This window comes from Oncorhynchus masou, chromosome 9 (genome assembly GCF_036934945.1).
Source record: "Oncorhynchus masou masou isolate Uvic2021 chromosome 9, UVic_Omas_1.1, whole genome shotgun sequence".
NCBI classification, from domain to species: Eukaryota; Metazoa; Chordata; class Actinopteri; order Salmoniformes; family Salmonidae; genus Oncorhynchus; species Oncorhynchus masou.
Genome location: NC_088220.1, coordinates 17,587,921 through 17,614,354, shown reverse-complemented (window position 1 = coordinate 17,614,354; position 26,434 = coordinate 17,587,921). Strand labels below are relative to the sequence as shown.

Here is a 26,434-nt window from a genome sequence, read left to right as displayed (position 1 = left end):
GTATGACTAACTAACTGTATGACATAGAAGAGGTTGTAGTATGACTAACTAACTGTATGACATAGAAGAGGTTGTAGTATGACTAACTAACTGTATGACAGAGAAGAGGTTGTAGTATGACTAACTAACTGTATGACAGAGAAGAGGTTGTAGTATGACTAACTAACTGTATGACAGAGAAGAGGTTGTAGTATGACTAACTAACTGTATGACAGAGAAGAGGTTGTAGTATGACTAACTAACTGTATGACATAGAAGAGGTTGTAGTATGACTAACTAACTGTATGACAGAGAAGAGGTTGTAGTATGACTAACTAACTGTATGACAGAGAAGAGGTTGTAGTATGACTAACTAACTGTATGACATAGAAGAGGTTGTAGTATGACTAACTAACTGTATGACAGAGAAGAGGTTGTAGTATGACTAACTAACTGTATGACAGAGAAGAGGTTGTAGTATGACTAACTAACTGTATGACAGAGAAGAGGTTGTAGTATGACTAACTAACTGTATGACATAGAAGAGGTTGTAGTATGACTAACTAACTGTATGACATAGAAGAGGTTGTAGTATGACTAACTAACTGTATGACATAGAAGAGGTTGTAGTATGACTAACTAACTGTATGACATAGAAGAGGTTGTAGTATGACTAACTAACTGTATGACAGAGAAGAGGTTGTAGTATGACTAACTAACTGTATGACAGAGAAGAGGTTGTAGTATGACTAACTAACTGTATGACATAGAAGAGGTTGTAGTATGACTAACTAACTGTATGACATAGAAGAGGTTGTAGTATGACTAACTAACTGTATGACATAGAAGAGGTTGTAGTATGGCTAACTAACTGTATGACATAGAAGAGGTTGTAGTATGACTAACTAACTGTATGACATAGAAGAGGTTGTAGTATGACTAACTAACTGTATGACAGAGAAGAGGTTGTAGTATGACTAACTAACTGTATGACAGAGAAGAGGTTGTAGTATGACTAACTAACTGTATGACAGAGAAGAGGTTGTAGTATGACTAACTAACTGTATGACATAGAAGAGGTTGTAGTATGACTAACTAACTGTATGACATAGAAGAGGTTGTAGTATGACTAACTAACTGTATGACATAGAAGGGGTTGTAGTATGACTAACTAACTGTATGACATAGAAGAGGTTGTAGTATGACTAACTAACTGTATGACAGAGAAGAGGTTGTAGTATGACTAACTAACTGTATGACAGAGAAGAGGTTGTAGTATGACTAACTAACTGTATGACAGAGAAGAGGTTGTAGTATGACTAACTAACTGTATGACATAGAAGAGGTTGTAGTATGACTAACTAACTGTATGACAGAGAAGAGGTTGTAGTATGACTAACTAACTGTATGACAGAGAAGAGGTTGTAGTATGACTAACTAACTGTATGACAGAGAAGAGGTTGTAGTATGACTAACTAACTGTATGACATAGAAGAGGTTGTAGTATGACTAACTAACTGTATGACATAGAAGAGGTTGTAGTATGACTAACTAACTGTATGACATAGAAGAGGTTGTAGTATGACTAACTAACTGTATGACATAGAAGAGGTTGTAGTATGACTAACTAACTGTATGACAGAGAAGAGGTTGTAGTATGACTAACTAACTGTATGACATAGAAGAGGTTGTAGTATGACTAACTAACTGTATGACATAGAAGAGGTTGTAGTATGACTAACTAACTGTATGACATAGAAGAGGCTGTAGTATGACTAACTAACTGTATGACATAGAAGAGGTTGTAGTATGGCTAACTAACTGTATGACATAGAAGAGGTTGTAGTATGACTAACTAACTGTATGACATAGAAGAGGTTGTAGTATGACTAACTAACTGTATGACAGAGAAGAGGTTGTAGTATGACTAACTAACTGTATGACAGAGAAGAGGTTGTAGTATGACTAACTAACTGTATGACAGAGAAGAGGTTGTAGTATGACTAACTAACTGTATGACATAGAAGAGGTTGTAGTATGACTAACTAACTGTATGACAGAGAAGAGGTTGTAGTATGACTAACTAACTGTATGACAGAGAAGAGGTTGTAGTATGACTAACTAACTGTATGACATAGAAGAGGTTGTAGTATGACTAACTAACTGTATGAAAGAGAAGAGGTTGTAGTATGACTAACTAACTGTATGACAGAGAAGAGGTTGTAGTATGACTAACTAACTGTATGACAGAGAAGAGGTTGTAGTATGACTAACTAACTGTATGACATAGAAGAGGTTGTAGTATGACTAACTAACTGTATGACATAGAAGAGGTTGTAGTATGACTAACTAACTGTATGACATAGAAGAGGTTGTAGTATGACTAACTAACTGTATGACATAGAAGAGGTTGTAGTATGACTAACTAACTGTATGACAGAGAAGAGGTTGTAGTATGACTAACTAACTGTATGACAGAGAAGAGGTTGTAGTATGACTAACTAACTGTATGACAGAGAAGAGGTTGTAGTATGACTAACTAACTGTATGACATAGAAGAGGTTGTAGTATGACTAACTAACTGTATGACATAGAAGAGGTTGTAGTATGACTAACTAACTGTATGACAGAGAAGAGGTTGTAGTATGACTAACTAACTGTATGACAGAGAAGAGGTTGTAGTATGACTAACTAACTGTATGACAGAGAAGAGGTTGTAGTATGACTAACTAACTGTATGACAGAGAAGAGGTTGTAGTATGACTAACTAACTGTATGACAGAGAAGAGGTTGTAGTATGACTAACTAACTGTATGACAGAGAAGAGGTTGTAGTATGACTAACTAACTGTATGACAGAGAAGAGGTTGTAGTATGACTAACTAACTGTATGACATAGAAGAGGTTGTAGTATGACTAACTAACTGTATGACATAGAAGAGGTTGTAGTATGACTAACTAACTGTATGACATAGAAGAGGTTGTAGTATGACTAACTAACTGTATGACATAGAAGAGGTTGTAGTATGACTAACTAACTGTATGACAGAGAAGAGGTTGTAGTATGACTAACTAACTGTATGACATAGAAGAGGTTGTAGTATGACTAACTAACTGTATGACATAGAAGAGGTTGTAGTATGACTAACTAACTGTATGACATAGAAGAGGCTGTAGTATGACTAACTAACTGTATGACATAGAAGAGGTTGTAGTATGGCTAACTAACTGTATGACATAGAAGAGGTTGTAGTATGACTAACTAACTGTATGACATAGAAGAGGTTGTAGTATGACTAACTAACTGTATGACAGAGAAGAGGTTGTAGTATGACTAACTAACTGTATGACAGAGAAGAGGTTGTAGTATGACTAACTAACTGTATGACAGAGAAGAGGTTGTAGTATGACTAACTAACTGTATGACATAGAAGAGGTTGTAGTATGACTAACTAACTGTATGACATAGAAGAGGTTGTAGTATGACTAACTAACTGTATGACATAGAAGAGGTTGTAGTATGACTAACTAACTGTATGACATAGAAGAGGTTGTAGTATGACTAACTAACTGTATGACAGAGAAGAGGTTGTAGTATGACTAACTAACTGTATGACATAGAAGAGGTTGTAGTATGACTAACTAACTGTATGACATAGAAGAGGTTGTAGTATGACTAACTAACTGTATGACATAGAAGAGGCTGTAGTATGACTAACTAACTGTATGACATAGAAGAGGTTGTAGTATGGCTAACTAACTGTATGACATAGAAGAGGTTGTAGTATGACTAACTAACTGTATGACATAGAAGAGGTTGTAGTATGACTAACTAACTGTATGACATAGAAGAGGTTGTAGTATGACTAACTAACTGTATGACAGAGAAGAGGTTGTAGTATGGCTAACTAACTGCATCAAAGAGAAGAGGTTGTAGTATGACGAACTAACTGTATGACAGAGAAGAGGTTGTAGTATGACTAACTAACTGTATGACAGAGAAGAGGTTGTAGTATGCCTAACTAACTGCATCAAAGAGAAGAGGTTGTAGTATGCCTAACTAACTGCATCAAAGAGAAGAGGTTGTAGTATGGCTAACTAACTGCATCAAAGAGAAGAGGTTGTAGTATGACTAACTAACTGTATGACAGAGAAGAGGTTGTAGTATGACTAACTAACTGTATGACAGAGAAGAGGTTGTAGTATGACTAACTAACTGTATGACATAGAAGAGGTTGTAGTATGACTAACTAACTGCATCAAAGAGAAGAGGTTGTAGTATGACTAACTAACTGCATCAAAGAGAAGAGGTTGTAGTATGACTAACTAACTGTATGACAGAGAAGAGGTTGTAGTATGACTAACTAACTGTATGACAGAGAAGAGGTTGTAGTATGACTAACTAACTGCATCAAAGAGAAGAGGTTGTAGTATGACTAACTAACTGTATGACAGAGAAGAGGTTGTAGTATGACTAACTAACTGTATGACAGAGAAGAGGTTGTAGTATGACTAACTAACTGTATGACAGAGAAGAGGTTGTAGTATGACAAACTAACTGTATGACAGAGAATAGGTTGTAGTATGACAGAGAAGAGGTTGTAGTATGACTAACTAACTGTATGACATAGAAGAGGTTGTAGTATGACTAACTAACTGCATCAAAGAGAAGAGGTTGTAGTATGACTAACTAACTGTATGACAGAGAAGAGGTTGTAGTATGACTAACTAACTGTATGACAGAGAAGAGGTTGTAGTATGACTAACTAACTGTATGACAGAGAAGAGGTTGTAGTATGACTAACTAACTGTATGACAGAGAAGAGGTTGTAGTATGACTAACTAACTGCATCAAAGAGAAGAGGTTGTAGTATGACTAACTAACTGTATGACAGAGAAGAGGTTGTAGTATGGCTAACTAACTGCATCAAAGAGAAGAGGTTGTAGTATGACTAACTAACTGTATGACAGAGAAGAGGTTGTAGTATGACTAACTAACTGCATCAAAGAGAAGAGGTTGTAGTATGACTAACTAACTGTATGACAGAGAAGAGGTTGTAGTATGACTAACTAACTGCATCAAAGAGAAGAGGTGGTAGTATGACTAATTAACTGCATCAAAGAGAAGAGGCTGTAGTGTGACTAACTAACTGTATGGCATAGAAGAGGTTGTAGTATGACTAACTAACTGTATGACATAGAAGAGGTTGTAGTATGACTAACTAACTGTATGACAGAGAAGAGGTTGTAGTATGACTAACTAACTGTATGACATAGAAGAGGTTGTAGTATGACTAACTAACTGCATCAAAGAGAAGAGGTTGTAGTATGACTAACTAACTGCATCAAAGAGAAGAGGTTGTAGTATGACTAACTAACTGTATGACAGAGAAGAGGTTGTAGTATGACTAACTAACTGTATGACATAGAAGAGGTTGTAGTATGACTAACTAACTGTATGACAGAGAAGAGGTTGTAGTATGACTAACTTACTGCATCAAAGAGAAGAGGTTGTAGTATGACTAACTAACTGTATGACAGAGAAGAGGTTGTAGTATGACTAACTAACTGTATGACATAGAAGAGGTTGTAGTATGACTAACTAACTGCATCAAAGAGAAGAGGTTGTAGTATGACTAACTAACTGCATCAAAGAGAAGAGGTTGTAGTATGACTAACTAACTGTATGACAGAGAAGAGGTTGTAGTATGACTAACTAACTGTATGACAGAGAAGAGGTTGTAGTATGGCTAACTAACTGCATCAAAGAGAAGAGGTTGTAGTATGACTAACTAACTGTATGACAGAGAAGAGGTTGTAGTATGACTAACTAACTGCATCAAAGAGAAGAGGTGGTAGTATGACTAACTAACTGCATCAAAGAGAAGAGGTTGTAGTATGACTAACTAACTGTATGACAGAGAAGAGGTTGTAGTATGACTAACTAACTGTATGACATAGAAGAGGTTGTAGTATGACTAACTAACTGTATGACATAGAAGAGGTTGCAGTATGACTAACTAACTGCATCAAAGAGAAGATGTTGTAGTATGACTAACTAACTGCATCAAAGAGAAGAGGTTGTATTATGACTAACTAACTGTATGACAGAGAAGAGGTTGTAGTATGACAAACTAACTGTATGGCATAGAAGAGGTTGTAGTATGACTAACTAACTGTATGACATAGAAGAGGTTGTAGTATGACTAACTAACTGTATGACAGAGAAGAGGTTGTAGTATGACTAACTAACTGTATGACATAGAAGAGGTTGTAGTATGACTAACTAACTGTATGACATAGAAGAGGTTGCAGTATGACTAACTAACTGCATCAAAGAGAAGAGGTTGTATTATGACTAACTAACTGTATGACAGAGAAGAGGTTGTAGTATGACAAACTAACTGTATGGCATAGAAGAGGTTGTAGTATGACTAACTAACTGTATGACATAGAAGAGGTTGTAGTATGACTAACTAACTGTATGACATAGAAGAGGTTGTAGTATGACTACCTAACTGTATGACAGAGAAGAGGTTGTAGTATGGCTAACTAACTGCATCAAAGAGAAGAGGTTGTAGTATGACTAACTAACTGTATGACAGAGAAGAGGTTGTAGTATGACTAACTAACTGTATGACAGAGAAGAGGTTGTAGTATGACTAACTAACCGTATGACAGAGAAGAGGTTGTAGTATGACTAACTAACTGTATGACAGAGAAGAGGTTGTAGTATGACTAACTAACTGTATGACAGAGAAGAGGTTGTAGTATGGCTAAGTAACTGTATGACAGAGAAGAGGTTGTAGTATGGCTAACTAACTGTATGACAGAGAAGAGGTTGTAGTATGACTAACTAACTGCATCAAAGAGAAGAGGTTGTAGTATGACTAACTAACTGCATCAAAGAGAAGAGGTTGTAGTATGACTAACTAACTGCATCAAAGAGAAGAGGTTGTAGTATGACTAACTAACTGTATGACATAGAAGAGGTTGTAGTATGACTAACTAACTGTATGACAGAGAAGAGGTTGTAGTATGACTAACTAACTGTATGACAGAGAAGAGGTTGTAGTATGACTAACTAACTGTATGACAGAGAAGAGGTTGTAGTATGACTAACTAACTGTATGACATAGAAGAGGTTGTAGTATGACTAACTAACTGTATGACATAGAAGAGGTTGTAGTATGACTAACTAACTGTATGACAGAGAAGAGGTTGTAGTATGACTAACTAACTGTATGACAGAGAAGAGGTTGTAGTATGACTAACTAACTGTATGACAGAAGAGGTTGTAGTATGACTAACTAACTGTATGACATAGAAGAGGCTGTAGTATGACTAACTAACTGTATGACATAGAAGAGGTTGTAGTATGGCTAACTGTATGACATAGAAGAGGTTGTAGTATGACTAACTAACTGTATGACATAGAAGAGGTTGTAGTATGACTAACTAACTGTATGACAGAGAAGAGGTTGTAGTATGACTAACTAACTGTATGACAGAGAAGAGGTTGTAGTATGACTAACTAACTGCATCAAAGAGAAGAGGTTGTAGTATCACTAACTAACTGTATGACAGAGAAGAGGTTGTAGTATGGCTAACTAACTGTATGACAGAGAAGAGGTTGTAGTATGACTAACTAACTGTATGACAGAGAAGAGGTTGTAGTATGACTAACTAACTGTATGACATAGAAGAGGTTGTAGTATGACTAACTAACTGCATCACAGAGAAGAGGTTGTAGTATGACTAACTAACTGCATCAAAGAGAAGAGGTTGTAGTATGACTAACTAACTGTATGACAGAGAAGAGGTTGTAGTATGACTAACTAACTGTATGACAGAGAAGAGGTTGTAGTATGACTAACTAACTGTATGACAGAGAAGAGGTTGTAGTATGACAAACTAACTGTATGACAGAGAATAGGTTGTAGTATGACAGAGAAGAGGTTGTAGTATGACTAACTGTATGACAGAGAAGAGGTTGTAGTATGGCTAACTAACTGCATCAAAGAGAAGAGGTTGTAGTATGACTAACTAACTGTATGACAGAGAAGAGGTTGTAGTATGACTAACTGCATCAAAGAGAAGAGGCTGTAGTATGACTAACTAACTGTATGGCATAGAAGAGGTTGTAGTATGACTAACTAACTGTATGACATAGAAGAGGTTGTAGTATGACTAACTAACTGTATGACAGAGAAGAGGTTGTAGTATGACTAACTAACTGTATGACATAGAAGAGGTTGTAGTATGACTAACTAACTGTATGACAGAGAAGAGGTTGTAGTATGACTAACTAACTGCATCAAAGAGAAGAGGTTGTAGTATGACTAACTAACTGTATGACAGAGAAGAGGTTGTAGTATGACTAACTAACTGTATGACATAGAAGAGGTTGTAGTATGACTAACTGTTACGAATCCCTTTTGGCCCGACAGTCTAGGGGGGATGGTAATGAGACTCGTAACATAACTCATGCAAATTATTATTGTGACAAAGGAAAAGTGTGAACGAAATAAGCACGACAACTGAAATCTACCGTCAAACTCTAGGTTTATTTATAAACACACGGTAATGGGGGGAGCAGGAAAAGGGGCTGAGCTGGACCCAAGGAAAGAAACAATAAGTATTCAAAAACACCCCTAAGCTAGACTAGCCTACTTTAACAACAGCTAACTAACTAACCAAAAATACAGTGGGTGGTCCGCCCAGTTCTAACTAGTGTATTTAACAAAGTTAACGGGTAGTGTATGCCCATAGACTTGAGGTTTTTTCCACCAGCAATCAAACACAAACACCATAACCAAAAACAATACTCACAGGTGATGACAAAGTGCTATGAGGTGCTTAAAAAAAAGAGAGGTTACGACACAAAGCGAGAGTGAAACACAGAGACCTACAGACATGGCATTTACAGAGAGATTGGATTGAGCTGAGCTGAGCTGAGCTGAGCTGGGCTCTAGAACAAACAAATGGGGTTTTTAAACCATGGGGAAGGAACTGTGATAGGTCAGGAAATTGGAGGAGGTGTGTCTTCTGATTGATGATTGATTGGGGAGTGATGATTTTCACCTGTGAGGGGAGAAGGAGAGAAAAGAAACACACACACAGGATACACACACACACAGGATAACTGTATCCGTAACACTAACTAACTGCATCAAAGAGAAGAGGTTGTAGTATGACTAACTAACTGCATCAAAGAGAAGAGGTTGTAGTATGACTAACTAACTGTATGACAGAGAAGAGGTTGTAGTATGACTAACTAACTGCATCAAAGAGAAGAGGTTGTAGTATGACTAACTAACTGTATGACAGAGAAGAGGTTGTAGTATGACTAACTAACTGTATGACAGAGAAGAGGTTGTAGTATGGCTAACTAACTGCATCAAAGAGAAGAGGTTGTAGTATGACTAACTAACTGTATGACAGAGAAGAGGTTGTAGTATGACTAACTAACTGCATCAAAGAGAAGAGGTGGTAGTATGACTAACTAACTGCATCAAAGAGAAGAGGTTGTAGTATGACTAACTAACTGTATGACAGAGAAGAGGTTGTAGTATGACTAACTAACTGTATGACAGAGAAGAGGTTGTAGTATGACTAACTAACTGTATGACAGAGAAGAGGTTGTAGTATGACTAACTAACTGTATGACAGAGAAGAGGTTGTAGTATGACAAACTAACTGTATGACAGAGAAGAGGTTGTAGTATGACAGAGAAGAGGTTGTAGTATGACTAACTAACTGTATGACATAGAAGAGGTTGTAGTATGACTAACTAACTGTATGACAGAGAAGAGGTTGTAGTATGACTAACTAACTGTATGACAGAGAAGAGGTTGTAGTATGACTAACTAACTGCATCAAAGAGAAGAGGTTGTAGTATGACTAACTAACTGTATGACAGAGAAGAGGTTGTAGTATGGCTAACTAACTGCATCAAAGAGAAGAGGTTGTAGTATGACTAACTAACTGTATGACAGAGAAGAGGTTGTAGTATGACTAACTAACTGCATCAAAGAGAAGAGGTTGTAGTATGACTAACTAACTGTATGACATAGAAGAGGTTGTAGTATGACTAACTAACTGCATCAAAGAGAAGAGGTTGTAGTATGACTAACTAACTGCATCAAAGAGAAGAGGTTGTAGTATGACTAACTAACTGTATGACAGAGAAGAGGTTGTAGTATGACTAACTAACTGCATCAAAGAGAAGAGGTTGTAGTATGACTAACTAACTGTATGACAGAGAAGAGGTTGTAGTATGACTAACTAACTGTATGACATAGAAGAGGTTGTAGTATGACTAACTAACTGCATCAAAGAGAAGAGGTTGTAGTATGACTAACTAACTGTATGACAGAGAAGAGGTTGTAGTATGACTAACTAACTGTATGACATAGAATAGGTTGTAGTATGACTAACTAACTGTATGACATAGAAGAGGTTGTAGTATGACTAACTAACTGCATCAAAGAGAAGAGGTTGTAGTATGACTAACTAACTGCATCAAAGAGAAGAGGTTGTATTATGACTAACTAACTGTATGACAGAGAAGAGGTTGTAGTATGACAAACTAACTGTATGGCATAGAAGAGGTTGTAGTATGACTAACTAACTGTATGACATAGAAGAGGTTGTAGTATGACTAACTAACTGTATGACATAGAAGAGGTTGTAGTATGACTACCTAACTGTATGACAGAGAAGAGGTTGTAGTATGGCTAACTAACTGCATCAAAGAGAAGAGGTTGTAGTATGACTAACTAACTGTATGACAGAGAAGAGGTTGTAGTATGACTAACTAACTGTATGACAGAGAAGAGGTTGTAGTATGACTAACTAACTGTATGACAGAGAAGAGGTTGTAGTATGACTAACTAACTGTATGACAGAGAAGAGGTTGTAGTATGACTAACTAACTGTATGACATAGAAGAGGTTGTAGTATGACTAACTAACTGTATGACAGAGAAGAGGTTGTAGTATGACTAACTAACTGTATGACAGAGAAGAGGTTGTAGTATGGCTAACTAACTGTATGACAGAGAAGAGGTTGTAGTATGACTAACTAACTGCATCAAAGAGAAGAGGTTGTAGTATGACTAACTAACTGTATGACAGAGAAGAGGTTGTAGTATGACTAACTAACTGCATCAAAGAGAAGAGGTTGTAGTATGACTAACTAACTGTATGACAGAGAAGAGGTTGTAGTATGACTAACTAACTGCATCAAAGAGAAGAGGTTGTAGTATGACTAACTAACTGTATGACATAGAAGAGGTTGTAGTATGACTAACTAACTGTATGACAGAGAAGAGGTTGTAGTATGACTAACTAACTGTATGACAGAGAAGAGGTTGTAGTATGACTAACTAACTGTATGACATAGAAGAGGTTGTAGTATGGCTAACTAACTGTATGACAGAGAAGAGGTTGTAGTATGACTAACTAACTGTATGACAGAGAAGAGGTTGTAGTATGACTAACTAACTGTATGACAGAGAAGAGGTTGTAGTATGACTAACTAACTGTATGACATAGAAGAGGCTGTAGTATGACTAACTAACTGTATGACAGAGAAGAGGTTGTAGTATGACTAACTAACTGTATGACAGAGAAGAGGTTGTAGTATGACTAACTAACTGTATGACAGAGAAGAGGTTGTAGTATGACTAACTAACTGTATGACATAGAAGAGGCTGTAGTATGACTAACTAACTGTATGACAGAGAAGAGGTTGTAGTATGACTAACTAACTGTATGACAGAGAAGAGGTTGTAGTATGACTAACTAACTGTATGACATAGAAGAGGTAGTAGTATGGCTAACTAACTGTATGACAGAGAAGCTTTGGAAAGGCCTCAGGCTTTTGCTCTGTTGAATGCTGCACACACCACAGAACACACACACCACAGAACACACACACCACAGAACACACACACCACAGTGACACTCACACACACACACGCCACAGAACACACACACACACCACAGAGACACACTCTCTTGCGCATGCGCGCACACACACACACACACACACAGACACAGACACACACACACACGCACGCACACACAGACACACACACACACACACACACTGAATCCACTGCTTGACCTTTCAGGCATACACGCATTCTCCCTCAATCCACAATGTCTCGATGTGATATTTCCATCCAATAAACGTTGATTTGATTTTTCTGTTCTACCTGTCATGACCAGCTATAAAATGGGGTTAAAGCAAGAATAATCAGAAGGGCTTTGTGTTTCTTTGGGTTAACTTATGTAAGTGAGATATAGTGCATTTTCAATGAGCCCCGTTCCTGGGCCTACCATAACCAATCAATGGGTGGACTCTTGACCTTCTGTCTGCGTTGTAAGTGGAGCTTGTTGGGCTGCGATAAAGCTACCAGGCTAGGTAGGCATGGTGGCGTCCCTCTGGGAGTGATATTCCTAAAAGGGATCTGTCTGTGTGTGTCGAATGGGAAACAGGTTTTGCCTCTACTGTGAGGCAAAAAGGTCCACATTGGTCACATTAATCACCACAGGAGTTATTGCTCTATTTATCGCCAGGCCTATCCATCTATATGCCTAATTATGTCTCTCTCTGCTTGTCTGTCCCCCCCTCTCCTCTCCCCTCCCTCTCTCTCTCTCTCTCTCTCCCCCTCTCTCTCTCTCTCCCCTCTCTCTCCCTCTCTCTCTCTCTCTCTCCCTCTCTCCCCCTCTCTCTCCCTCTCTCTCTCTCTCTCTCTCCCCCTCTCTCTCCCTCTCTCTCTCTCTCCCCCTCTCTCTCCCCCTCTCTCTCTCTCTCCCCTCTCTCTCCCTCTCTCTCCCTCTCTCCCTCTCTCTCTCTCTCTCTCCCTCCCTCAATCTCTGGAGAGAGTAAAAGGCCCAGGTCTATCTCCTCTGTCTCTTGTTGCCTTTTGTGTGTGTGAGAGAGAGAGAGAGAGAGAAACACGCACACACACACAAACACACACAGACACACACACACACACATACACATACATACATACACACACACACACACACACACACACACACACAGGTGTTCATCACTAATTATAACAGGATATTATTAGTCCCTGCTTGTCTCCGTAAAATAAGTGCAGGGTATCTGCAGTGTCCAGAGCCAGTTGGGTTTTTCAGAGCCTGCCAAACAAGGCCTGCCTGTGGTGCCGTTCATGTACAAGTGTTTAAACTTGCGAGAGAGACTTTTTTTTAATGGATTTGTCCCTTGTGTATTTCAGGGCTGAGATTTTTTTTACTCACGCCAGCCTTGTACAGCCAATGGTCTTACGAGGTACTACACGCGCGCATGCACACACACACACACACGCACGCACACACACACACACACACATGCACGCACGCACACACACACACACACACACACACACACACACACACACACACACACACACACACACACACACACACACACACACACACACACACACACACACACACACACCTCACTAACTCATCCATTCACACATAGCTTCACACACCCCTCCCCTCAGTGTATATAAAAGCTGTATTGAATTGCACCTTGGCTAGCAATGACTAATCGTCCTTTTGGAGCCTAGAAGAATGTCGACTGCCTCTGTCAGAGGATAGAGGAGAACGAAGTGAATTGTCCTCTGGCCTCCATTCAACTGCTATCGTAATTGCAAAGAAATTCAGAGGAGGTTTTCAGCAGTAGCAGCATTTGAGATTTATTTATTTACCTTCCTCTTCCTCTGGTTGAGATGGTCCCTAGCCTGGCTGGGCTGGCTGCTGGTTGAGATGGTGCCTGAGCTGGCTGGGCTGGCTGCTGGTTGAGATGGTGCCTGAGCTGGCTGGGCTGGAAGCTGATTGAGGTTAGAGGTCGACCGATTAATTATGGCCGATTTCAAGTTTTCATAACAATCGGAAATCAGTATTTTTGGGCGCCGATTTTGCCGATTAAAAAAAAAAATATATATATATATATTTTTTATGTACCTTTATTTAACTAGGCAAGTCAGTTAAGAACACATTCTTATTTTCAATGACGGCCTAGGAACGGTGGGTTAACTGCCTCGTTCAGGGGCAGAACGACAGATTTTCACCTTATCAGCTTGGGGGATCCAATCTTGCAACCTTACAGTTAACTAGTCCAACGCTCTAACCACCTGTCTCTCATTGCACTCCATGAGGAGCCTGCCTGTTACGCAAATGCAGTAGAAGCCAAGGTAAGTTGCTTGCTAGCATTAAACTTATCTTATAAAAAACAATCAATCAATCATAATCACTAGTTATAACTACACATGGTTACTAGTTTATCAAGCGTGTCCTGCGTTGCATATAATCAATGCAACGCTGGGGGATGATTTAACAAAAGCGCATTTGCGAAAAAAGCACAATCGTTGGATGACTGTACCTAACCATAAACACCAATGCCTTTCTTAAAATCAATACACAGAAGTATATATTTTTAAACCTGCATATTTAGCTAAAAGAAATCCAGGTTAGCAGGCAATATTAACCAGGTGAAATTGTCACTTCTCTTGCGTTCATTGCACGCAGAGTCAGGGTATATGCAACAGTTTGGGCAGCCTGGCTCATTGCGAACTAATTTGCCAGAATTTTATGTAATTATGACATAATATTGAAGGTTGTGCAATGTAACAAGAATATTTAGACTGATGGATGCCACCCGTTAGATAAAATACAGAACGGTTCCGTATTTCACTGAAATAATAAATGTTTTGTTTTTGAAATTATAGTTTCCGGATTCGACCATGTTAATGACCAAAGGCTCGTATTTCTTGTGTTATGTTATAATTAAGTCTATGATTTGATAGAGCAGTCTGACTGAGCGATGGTAGGCAGCAGCAGGCTTGTAAGCATTCATTCAAACAGCACTTTTGTGCGTTTTGCCAGCAGCTCTTCGCAAGCCTATCAGCCTAATGGCTGGTGTAACCGATGTGGAATAGCTAGTTAGTTAGCGGGGTGTGCGCTAATAGCGTTTCAAATGTCACTCGCTCTGAGACTTGGAGTAATTGTTCCCCTTGCTCTGCATGGGTAACGCTGCTTTGAGGGTGGCTGTTGTCGTTGTGTTCCTGGTTCGAGCCCAGGTAGGGGCGAGGTAATGACGGAAGCTATACTGTTACACTGGCAATACTAAAGTGCCTATAAGAACATCCAATAGTCAAAGGTATATGAAATACAAATGGTATTGAGAGAAATAGTCCTATAAATACTATATTAACTACAACCTAAAACCTCTTACCTTGGAATATTGAAGTCTCATGTTAAAAGGAACCACCAACTTTCATATGTTCTCATGTTCTCAGCAAGGAACTCAAACTTTAGCTTTCTTACATGGCACATATTGCACTTTTACTTCTCCAACTGTCGCGACTTCCGCCGAAGTTGGCTCCCCTGCCTGTTCAGGCGGTGCTCGGCGGTCGTCGTCACCGTCCTACTAGCCGCTACCGATCCCTTTTTCATTTGTCTGTTGGTTTTGTCTTATTAGTTTCACCTGTGTGTATTTTAGTTTAATTAGCTTCCCTATATATAGTAGGTTGTCCCGCCCTTGTTTTGTGCGGGATTGTTTTTGTTACTCTGTTGGATGTGGTTTTCATGTGTGTATTCTCCGGACTGTTTTGTCCTGTGTTTGGGCTGGTCTGTTCAATGCGCCCTGTATGTTGGCGTGACTGTTTTTTGGCCGGAGAATAAATTCACGATATACTGAACCCTGCTCTCTGCGCCTGATTTCAACCCACCACTCCTAGTATCCCGTGACACCAACACTTTGTTTTTGCATTATTCAAACCAAATTGAACATGTTTCATTATTTATTTGAGGCTAAATTGATTTTTATTGATGTATTATATTAAGTTAAAATAAGTGTTCATACAGTATTGTTGTAATTGTCATTATTACAAATAAATAAATAAAAATCGTCCGATTAATCGGCATTGGCTTTTTTTGGTCCTCCAATAATCGGTATCAGTATCGGCGTTGAAAAATCATAATCGGTCGACCTCTAATTGAGATGGTGCCTGAGCTGGCTGCTGGTTGAGATGGTACCTGAGCTGGCTGGGCTGGCTGCTGGTTGAGATGGTACCTGAGCTGGCTGCTGGTTGAGATGGTACCTGAGCTGGCTGCTGGTTGAGATGGTACCTGAGCTGGCTGCTGGTTGAGATGGTACTTGGGCTGGCTGCTGGTTGAGATGGTACCTGGGCTGGCTGCTGGTTGAGATGGTACCTGGGCTGGCTGCTGGTTGAGATGGTACCTGGGCTGGCTGCTGGTTGATATGGTACCTGAGCTGGCTGCTGGTTGATATGGTACCTGAGCTGGCTGCTGGTTGAGATGGTACCTGAGCTGGCTGCTGGTTGAGATGGTACCTGAGCTGGCTGCTGGTTGATATGGTACCTGAGCTGGCTGCTGGTTGAGATGGTACCTGAGCTGGCTGGGCTGGCTGCTGGTTGAGATGGTACCTGAGCTGGCTGCTGGTTGATATGGTACCTGAGCTGGCTGCTGGTTGAGATGGTACCTGAGCTGGCTGGGCTGGCTGCTGGTTGAGATGGTACCTGGGCTGGCTGCTGGTTGAGATGGTACCTGAGCTGGCTGCGTTGGGCTTATGGGCATCAGGGACCCCTGAGACAGCTGGATCCTCTCTCTTTTCCTGAGATGATCCCAGCTCTCACTCACTCTAGTCCAGTATTAATAAAAGCCCTGTCTGCTACTCTGATCACAGCCACTTCCTCTCTGTGGATCAGCTACAGGAACCGTCTCTCTGACCTGGGGGCAAAACTCACCACAGATCATATGTGTCAACTAATTCAATCTGTTGCTATCAGTTATTTTAGGTGCTCGGATCGGGAGCACGTGTGCATGTGTGTTATGTGTACTGTATTTATGTGTGATTGTGTGTACTGTATGTATGTGTGATTGTGTGTACTGTATGTATGTGTGATTGTGTGTACTGTATGTATGTGTGATTGTGTGTACTGTATGTATGTGTGATTGTGTGTGAGTGTATGCTCATGTGTGTTGCTCTGGCTCTATGACAATAAGAGGGAGCTATGTGAGAAATTAGCTGCTGCTCGTGGGTATTGTGTGTGTGGTTGTCTGTGTGTCTGGGAGCCTGACAAGACACAGATCCACACATAGCTGGCGTGACAGGAGACAGATCCACACATAGCTGGCGTGACAGGAGACAGATCCACACATAGCTGGCGTGACAGGAGACAGATCCACACATAGCTGGCGTGACAGGAGACAGATCCACACATAGCTGGCGTGACAGGAGACAGATCCACACATAGCTGGCGTGACAGGAGACAGATCCACACATAGCTGGCGTGACAGGAGACACATCCACACATAGCTGGCGTGACAGGAGACAGATCCACACATAGCTGGCGTGACAGGAGACAGATCCACACATAGCTGGCGTGACAGGAGACAGATCCACACATAGCTGGCGTGACAGGAGACAGATCCACACATAGCTGGCGTGACAGGATACACATCCACACATAGCTGGCGTGACAGGACAGATCCACACATAGCTGGCGTGACAGGAGACAGATCCACACATAGCTGGCGTGCCTCACTGTAGTAGCCCTTCATTACTGATATCATATTGACCTTTTTCATAACTCACTCACCTTTCATATCTCTGTCTCCATCATGGCTTTCTCCCAGACAAAGCACCACGGAACGAGTGTGGGAAGAGACAGACAGGAGAACGAGAGAGAGAGACAGGGCGAGAGAGACAGGGTGAGAGAGAGACAGGGTGAGAGAGGGAGAGAGAGAGAGAGAGAGAGAGAGAGAGAGAGAGAGAGAGAGAGAGAGAGAGAGAGAGAGAGAGAGAGAGAGAGAGAGAGAGAGAGAGAGAGAGAGAGAGAGAGAGAGAGAGAGAGAGAGAGAGAGAGAGAGAGATCTGCATCAGTAACAGCTGCTGAGGCTAAAGAACATGATGTAAGAGATAGCAGCCGCGGGTGAGAATCAAATCTTTAAAGAACATTTTGCCACATTACCTGTAGAAAGGTCAAGCTCATTGATGGCTACAGAAGCATTTGTCAGCGGATAAGTCTGTGCAACCAAGTACTAATTCTGTGGTCCCAATCATTTTATTGATGGTTTAAACTGTAAACTTCTGAAAATGCAACTCTGTCATATTGAAAATCCAATAACAAGGTGTGGAAACCAAAATCTGCTTTTCCATTTCAACGTATTTGAAAAGAAATATGCAATTATAGAATAAAAGTGCAAGGGTGCCAACATACACTATTTGGTTGCAACTGTATGATGATGGGTAGTATAGTAACCTGTTATAATAACCTGTTATAAAAAGCTGTTATAACAACCTGTTATAATAACCTGTTTTAATAACCTGCTATAATAAACTGTTGAAATAAACTGTTATAATAAGATAGTATAATAAGCTGGTATAATAAACTGTTATAATAAGATGTTGTAATAAGATGTTGTAACATCTTGTTATAATAGGCAGTTATAATAGCCTGTTATAATAAGCTGTTATAATGAGCTGGTATAATAACCTGTTATAATAAGCCGTTATAATAAGATGTTATAATAAGCTGTTATAATAACCTGTTATAATATCCTGTTATAATAACCTGTTATTATACCAGATTATTATAAACTGTTATGTTAACCTGTAATAAGCTGCTATAATAAACTGGTATAGTCCATCCTCCCTGAAATGTGAACAAACTGAAACATATGGATTGTGGATGGTGATGTTTGCATTGGTATGGGATGACATGATTTTAATATCCAGCTTTCAGCATACCATGTATTTGACATGAGTTTATGAATAATTTAAGATCTTCATGGGAAATCCTTCTCATTCCCATAGGTTTAAGTTTCAACTTTAAAGCTCATATCCAGTGAAAAGGAGCTATTATTTTGACCTATTACAAATGTTGATCTGATATACTGTCCACACCAGTATATGGCCTCTGTGTGCAGGGCAAGTTTTGTTTTCTGTTCCTCCAATGTAATGTTGTTTTTACAGCTGCATAAGGCATCACGCAAAGGATGGACATACCACATGGGTTATTGAACATCATACCACATGGGTTATTGAACATCATACCACATGGGTTATTGAACATCATACCACATGGGTTATTCAACATCATACTACAAGGGTTATTCAACATCATACTACGGGGTTATTCAACATCATACCACATGGGTTATTGAACATCATACCACATGGGTTAGTCAACATCATACCACATGGGTTATTCAACATCATACTACGGGGTTATTGAACATCATACCACATGGGTTATTCAACATCATGGGTTAGTCAACATCATACCACATGGGTTATTGAACATCATACCACATGGGTTAGTCAACATCATGGGTTAGTCAACATCATGGGTTAGTCAACATCATACAACATGGGTTATTAAACATCATGGGTTATTCAACATCATGTGTTAGTCAATGTCATACATCATGGGTTATTCAACATCATGGGTTAGTCAACGTTATACAACATGGGTTATTCAACATCGTGGGTTATTAAACATCATGGGTTAGTCAATGTCATACATCATGGGTTATTCAACATCATGGGTTATTCAACATCAAGGGTTATTCAACATCATGGGTTAGTCAACGTACTACAACATGGGTTATTCAACATCATACATCATGGGTTATTCAACATCATGGGTTATTCAACATCATGGGTTATTCAACATCATGGGTTAGTCAACATCATGGGTCAGTCAACGTCATACAACATGGGTTATTAAACATCATGGATTAGTCAACATCATGGGTTATTAAACATCATGGGTTATTCAACATCATGGGTTAGTCAATGTCATACATCATGGGTTATTCAACATAATGGGTTAGTCAACGTTATACAACATGGGTTATTCAACATCATGGGTTATTAAACATCATGGGTTATTCAACATCATGGGTTAGTCAACGTCATACGACATGGGTTAGTTAACATGGGTTATTCAACATCATGTGTTATTCAACATCATGGGTTATTCAACATCATGGGTTAGTCAACATCATACAACATGGGTTATTAAACATCATGGGTTATTCAACATCATGTGTTTGTCAATGTCATACATCATGGGTTATTCAACATCATGGGTTAGTCAACATCATGGGTTAGTCAATGTCATACATCATGGGTTATTCAACATCATGGGTTAGTCAACGTTATACAACATGGGTTATTCAACATCATACATCATGGGTTATTCAACATAATGGGTTATTCAACATCATGGGTTAGTCAATGTCATACATCATGGGTTATTCAACATCATGGGTTAGTCAATGTCATACATCATGGGTTCTTCAACATCATGGGTTATTAAACATCATGGGTTATTCAACATAATGGGTTAGTCAATGTCATACATCATGGGTTATTAAACATCATGGCTTAGTCAACGTCATACAACATGGGTTATTAAACATCATGGGTTATTGAACATCATACCACATGGGTTATTCAACATCATGGGTTAGTCAACATCATGGGTTAGTCAACATCATGGCTTAGTCAACGTCATACAACATGGGTTATTGAACATCATACCACATGGGTTATTCAACATCATGGGTTAGTCAACATCATGGGTTAGTCAACATCATGGGTTAGTCAACATCATACAACATGGGTTATTAAACATCATGGGTTATTCAACATCATGTGTTAGTCAATGTCATACATCATGGGTTAGTCAACGTTATACATGGGTTATTCAACATCATGGGTTATTAAACATCATGGGTTATTCAACGTCATACGACATGGGTTAGTAAATATCATGGATTAGTCAACATCATGGGTTATTCAACATCATGGGTTAGTCAACATCATACAACATGGGTTATTAAACATCATGGGTTATTCAACATCATGTGTTTGTCAATGTCATACATCATGGGTTATTCAACATCATGGGTTAGTCAACGTTATACAACATGGGTTATTCAACATCGTGGGTTATTAAACATCATGGATTAGTTAATGTCATACATCAAGGGTTATTCAATATCATGGGTTATTCAACATCAAGGTTTATTCAACATCATGGGTTAGTCAACGTTATACAACATGGGTTATTCATCATCATACATCATGGGTTATTCAACATAATGGGTTATTCAACATCATGGGTTATTCAACATCATGGGTTAGTCAATGTCATACATCATGGGTTCTTCAACATCATGGGTTATTAAACATCATGGGTTATTCAACATCATGGGTTAGTCAATGTCATACATCATGGGTTATTCAACATAATGGGTTAGTCAACGTTATACAACATGGGTTATTCAACATCATGGGTTATTAAACATCATGGGTTATTCAACATCATGGGTTAGTCAATGTCATACATCATGGGTTATTAAACATCATGGCTTAGTCAACGTCATACGACATGGGTTAGTTAACATCCTGGGTTATTCAACATCATGTGTTATTCAACATGTGTTAGTCAATGTCATTCATCATGGGTTATTCAACATCATGGGTTAGTCAACGTCATACAACATGGATTATTCAACATCATACATCATGGGTTATTCACATCATGGGTTATTCACATCATGGGTTATTCAACATCATGGGTTATTCAACATCATGTGTTAGTCAACATTATACAACATGGGTTATTCAACATCATGTGTTATTCAACATCATGTGTTATTCAACATCATGGGTTATTCAACATCATGGGTTAGTCAACATCATACAACATGGATTATTCAACATCATACATCATGGGTTATTCACATCATGGGTTATTCAACATCATGGGTTATACAAGATTATACCACATAGGTTATTCAACATTATACAACATGGGTTATTCAACATGAGAGACAATGTTTGTTCTAATCATTATTGTAGTGTTTTTTCTATGCTTCTAATCATTCTCGTTCTTCTCCCACTCCTCTCTGGTCTCCTGGCCTGTCTGTCTGTCTCCTGTCCTGTCTGTCTGTCTCCTGGCCTGTCTGTCTGTCTCCTGGTCTATCTGTCTGTCTATCTCCTGGACTGTTTGTCTGTCTGTCTGCCTGTCTGTCTGTCTGTCTGTCTGTCTGTCTGTCTGTCTACTGATCTGTCTGTTTGTCTCCTTGTCTGTCTGTCCGTTTGCCTCCTCGTCTGTCTGTTTGTCTCCTGGTTGGTCTGTTTGTCTCCTGGTCTGTCTGTCTGTCTGTCTACTGATTTGTCTGTTTGTCTGTTTGTATCCTTGTCTGTCTGTCTGTCTGTCTGTCTGTCTGTCTGTCTGTCTGTCTGTCTGTCTGTCTGTCTGTCTGTCTGTCTCCTGGTCTGTCTGTTTGTCTCCTTGTCTGTCTGTCTGTCTGTCTGTCTGTCTGTCTGTCTGTCTGTCTGTCTTCTGTCTGTCTGTTTGTATCCTTGTCTGTCTGTCTGTCTGTCTGTCTCCTGGTCTGTCTGTCTCCTGGTCTGTCTGTTTGTCTCCTGGTCTGTCTGTCTGTCTGTCTACTGGTCTGTCTGTCTGACTGTCTGTCTACTGATCTGTCTGTTTGCCTCCTGGTCTGTCTGTCTGTCTGTCTACTGGTCTGTCTGTCTGTCTGTCTGTCTACTGATTTGTCTGTTTGTCTGTTTGTCTCCTGGTCTGTCTGTTTGTCTCCTGGTTTGTCTGTTTGTCTGTTTGTCTCCTGGTCTGTCTGTTTGTCTCCTGGTCTGTCTGTTTGTCTCCTTGTCTGTCTGTCTGTCTGTCTGTCTGTCTGTTTGCCTCCTCGTCTGTCTGTTTGTCTCCTGGTTGGTCTGTTTGCCTCCTCGTCTGTCTGTTTGTCTCCTGGTTGGTCTGTTTGTCTCCTGGTCTGTCTGTCTGTCTGTCTGTCTGTCTGTCTGTCTGTCTGTCTGTCTGTCTGTCTGTCTGTCTGTCTGTCTGTCTGTCTGTCTGTCTGTCTCCTGGTCTGTCTGTCTGTCTACTGATCTGTCTGTTTGTCTCCTTGTCTGTCTGTCTGTCTGTCTGTCTGTCTGTCTTTCTGTCTGTCTGTCTGTCTCCTGGTCTGTCTGTTTGTATCCTTGTCTGTCTGTCTGTCTGTCTCCTGGTCTGTCTGTCTGTCTGTCTGTCTCCTGGTCTGTCTGTTTGTCTCCTGGTCTGTCTGCCTGTCTGTCTGTCTGTCTCCTGGTCTGTCTGTCTGTCTGTCTACTGATCTGTTTGTCTCCTTGTCTGTCTGTCTGTCTGTCTGTCTCCTGGTCTGTCTCCTGGTCTGTCTGTCTGTCTGTCTGTCTCCTGGTCTGTCTGTCTGTCTGTCTACTGATCTGTTTGTCTCCTTGTCTGTCTGTCTCCTGGTCTGTCTGTCTGTCTGTCTACTGATCTGTTTGTCTCCTTGTCTGTCTGTCTCCTTGTCTGTCTCCTGGTCTGTCTGTTTGTATCCTCTGTCTGTCTGTCTGTCTGTCTGTCTGTCTGTCTGTCTGTCTCCTGGTCTGTCTGTTTGCCTCCTTGTCTGTCTGTCTCCTGGTCTGTCTGTTTGTCTCCTTGTCTGTCTGTCTCCTGGTCTGTCTGTTTGTCTCCTTGTCTGTCTGTCTCCTGGTCTGTCTGTTTGTCTCCTTGTCTGTCCGTCTGTCTCCTGGTCTGTCTGTTTGCCTCCTTGTCTGTCCGTCTGTCTCCTGGTCTATCTCTGTCTTAGATCTGGCAGATAACCTGGCTATGGATGACTTCACGTTCCATGACCATTTGCTGACCCCTCAGCTCACTTCCGACAGGGCGGGAGGGCCGTCTTCGTCTGCGGCTGTCCTGGTTCTGAGTCACCTGGATGGGGCTCTCCCTCTGACACTCTTCCTTCTCCTCCTGCTGCTGCTTGGACACCAGTGACCAGTAATCAGTGATCCATCCCTGCTTCTCACCCACAGCTTTCAGAAGAAGAAGAATTTATTAATCTATAAGAGTCGGATATGTGTCTTCTGCTGTAACCAACCCCTCCAAAATGTATATATATAATGCAGCCCTGGGGGTCACAGCAGACTGATTCTGAGATTCCACAAACATAGTCAGACATTGTTTTGACACTATTAAGATGGCATTACTACTGAGGCCTCCCATGCCTCCCACCTATCTCTCCTTTCTCTTCACCTCTCTATATATCTCCTCTCTCTCCTCTATCCTCTCTCTCCTCTTTCTCCTCTCTCCTCGCTCTCCTCTTTCTTCTCTCTCCTCTCACCTCTCCTTTCTCCTCTCTCATCTTTCTCTCTCTCTCTCTCTCTCTCTCTCTCTCACCTCTACCTCTCTCACCTCTCTCCCCTCTCTCCTCTTTCCTCTCACCTCTTTCTTCACCCTCTATCTTCTCTCTCTCTCTCTCTCTCTCTCACCTCTACCTCTCTCCTCTCTCACCTCTCTCCCCTCTCTCTCCACAGCAGACTGATTCTGAGATTCCACAAACATAGCCAGACATTGTTTTGACAGTATTAAGATGGCATTACTACTGAGGCCTCCCGTGTACAGAACAGTTCAATGACTCATCCAAAGCTGACATGGGACTTTCTGAGTCAGCTCTTTGTGAATGAACTGTCCTCTTAATCTGTTTAAAACTCTGCTTGCTGAATAGAGACTCATGGATGTCCTTTGTCTTCGACTGCCAGGCCATCCAACTGGTCTAGATGAACCCAATGCACCATGTAAATAAGTGACTATGGCCTTTCCCTTCCCTCCCCTCTGGCCTCCTCTCATTCTGGTTAAGTGCTCCATTACTCTTTCCTCATAGGGAATCCCCCTCCACTACAGCTAACCCATCTAGACTAAACCTGGTGTTGTGACAAAGTAACTGTCTGAGGCCCTTAGAGCTGAGACTCTCATCCCTAGAGGAGCTACAGGTGTTCTGTTCTTTCGGGTGAAGAGGACTCAGAACTCACAGAGTGGACAGACATCTCTGACTCTCTCTCCTCTCGCTCTCCTCTGTCTCCACCACTTTCTCTCTCTGATCTCCTCTAACTCTCTCCTCTCGCTCTCCTCTGTCTCCACCACTCTCTCTCTCTCTCTGATCTCCTCTCGCTCTCCTATGTCTCCACCACTCTCTCTCTCTGATCTCCTCTAACTCTCTCCTCTTGCTCTCCTCTGTCTCCACCACTCTCTCTCTCTGATCTCCTCTAACTCTCTCCTCTCTCTCTCCTCTCGCTCTCCTCTGTCTCCACCACTCTCTCTCTCTCTCTGATCTGCTCTAACTCTCTCCTCTCTCACTCTCCTCTGTCTCCACCACTCTCTCTCTCTGATCTCCTCTAACTCTCTCCTCTGTCTCCACCACTCTCTCTCTCTGATCTCCTCTAACTCTCTCCTCTGTCTCCACCACTCTCTCTCTCTGATCTCCTCTAACTCTCTCCTCTCTCTCTCCTCCCCCTTCACCACTCTCTCTCTCTCTCTCTCTCTGATCTCCTCTAACTCTCTCCTCTCTCTCTCCTCTGTCTTCACCACTCTCTCTCTCTGATCTCCTCTCTCTCTCCTCTGTCTCCACCACTCTCTCTCTCTGATCTCCTCTTTCCTATCTCCTCTCTCTCTCCTCTGTCTCCACCACTCTCTCTCTCTGATCTCATCTCTCCTATCTCCTCTCTCTCCTGTCTCCACCACTCTCTCTCTCTGATCTCTTCTAACTCTCTCCTCTGTCTCCACCACTCTCTCTCTCTGATCTCCTCTCTCTCTCCTCTGTCTCCACCACTCTCTCTCTCTCTGTTCTCCTCTAACTCTCTCTTCTCTCTCTCCTCTGTCTCCACCACTCTCTCTCTCTCTCTGATCTCCTCTAACTCTCTCCTCCCTCTCTCCTCTGTCTCCACCACTCTCTCTCTGATCTCCTCTAACTATCTCCTCTCTCTCCTCTGTCTCAACTACTCTCTCTCTCTCTCTGATCTCCTCTCTCTCTCCTCTGTCTCCACCACTCTCTCTCTGATCTCCTCTCTCCTATCTCCTCTCTCTCCTCTGTCTCAAACACTCTCTCTCTCTGATCTACATCTCTCTCTCCTCTGTCTCTCCTCTGTCTCCACCACTCTCTCTCTCTCTGATCTCCTCTAACTCTCTCCTCTCTCTCTCCTCTGTGTCCACCACTCTCTCTCTCTGATCTCCTCTCTCTCTCCTCTGTCTCCACCACTCTCTCTCTCTGATCTCCTCTAACTCTCTCCTATCTCTCTCCTCTGTCTCCACCACTCTCTCTCTCTCTGATCTCCTCTAACTCTCTCCTCTCTCTCTCCTCTGTGTCCACCACTCTCTCTCTCTGATCTCCTCTCACTCTCCTCTGTCTCCACCACTCTCTCTCTCTCTGATCTCCTCTAACTCTCTGCTCTCTCTCTCTCCTCTGTATCCACCACTCTCTCTCTCTGATCTCCTCTCTCATATCTCCTCTCTCTCTCCTCTGTGTCCACCACACTCTCTCTCTGATCTCCTCTCTCTCTCCTCTGTCTCAACCACTCTCTCTCTC

At 41.0% G+C, this 26,434-nt stretch overlaps 1 protein-coding gene across 1 annotated transcript in view; it reads left to right on the top strand.

Annotated features, from left to right (window-relative positions):
• gpc3 (glypican 3) overlaps positions 1 to 24,336 on the top strand; it is a 443,954-nt gene extending 419,618 nt beyond the window's left edge. Inside the window, exon 8 of the mRNA XM_064973352.1 lies at positions 23,666 to 24,336. Within this exon, the coding sequence (XP_064829424.1) occupies positions 23,666 to 23,850 (185 nt within the window). The 3' untranslated portion in view covers positions 23,851 to 24,336. The remainder of the gene's footprint in view (positions 1 to 23,665) is intronic.
• The last annotated feature ends 2,098 nt before the right edge of the window (positions 24,337 to 26,434 follow it).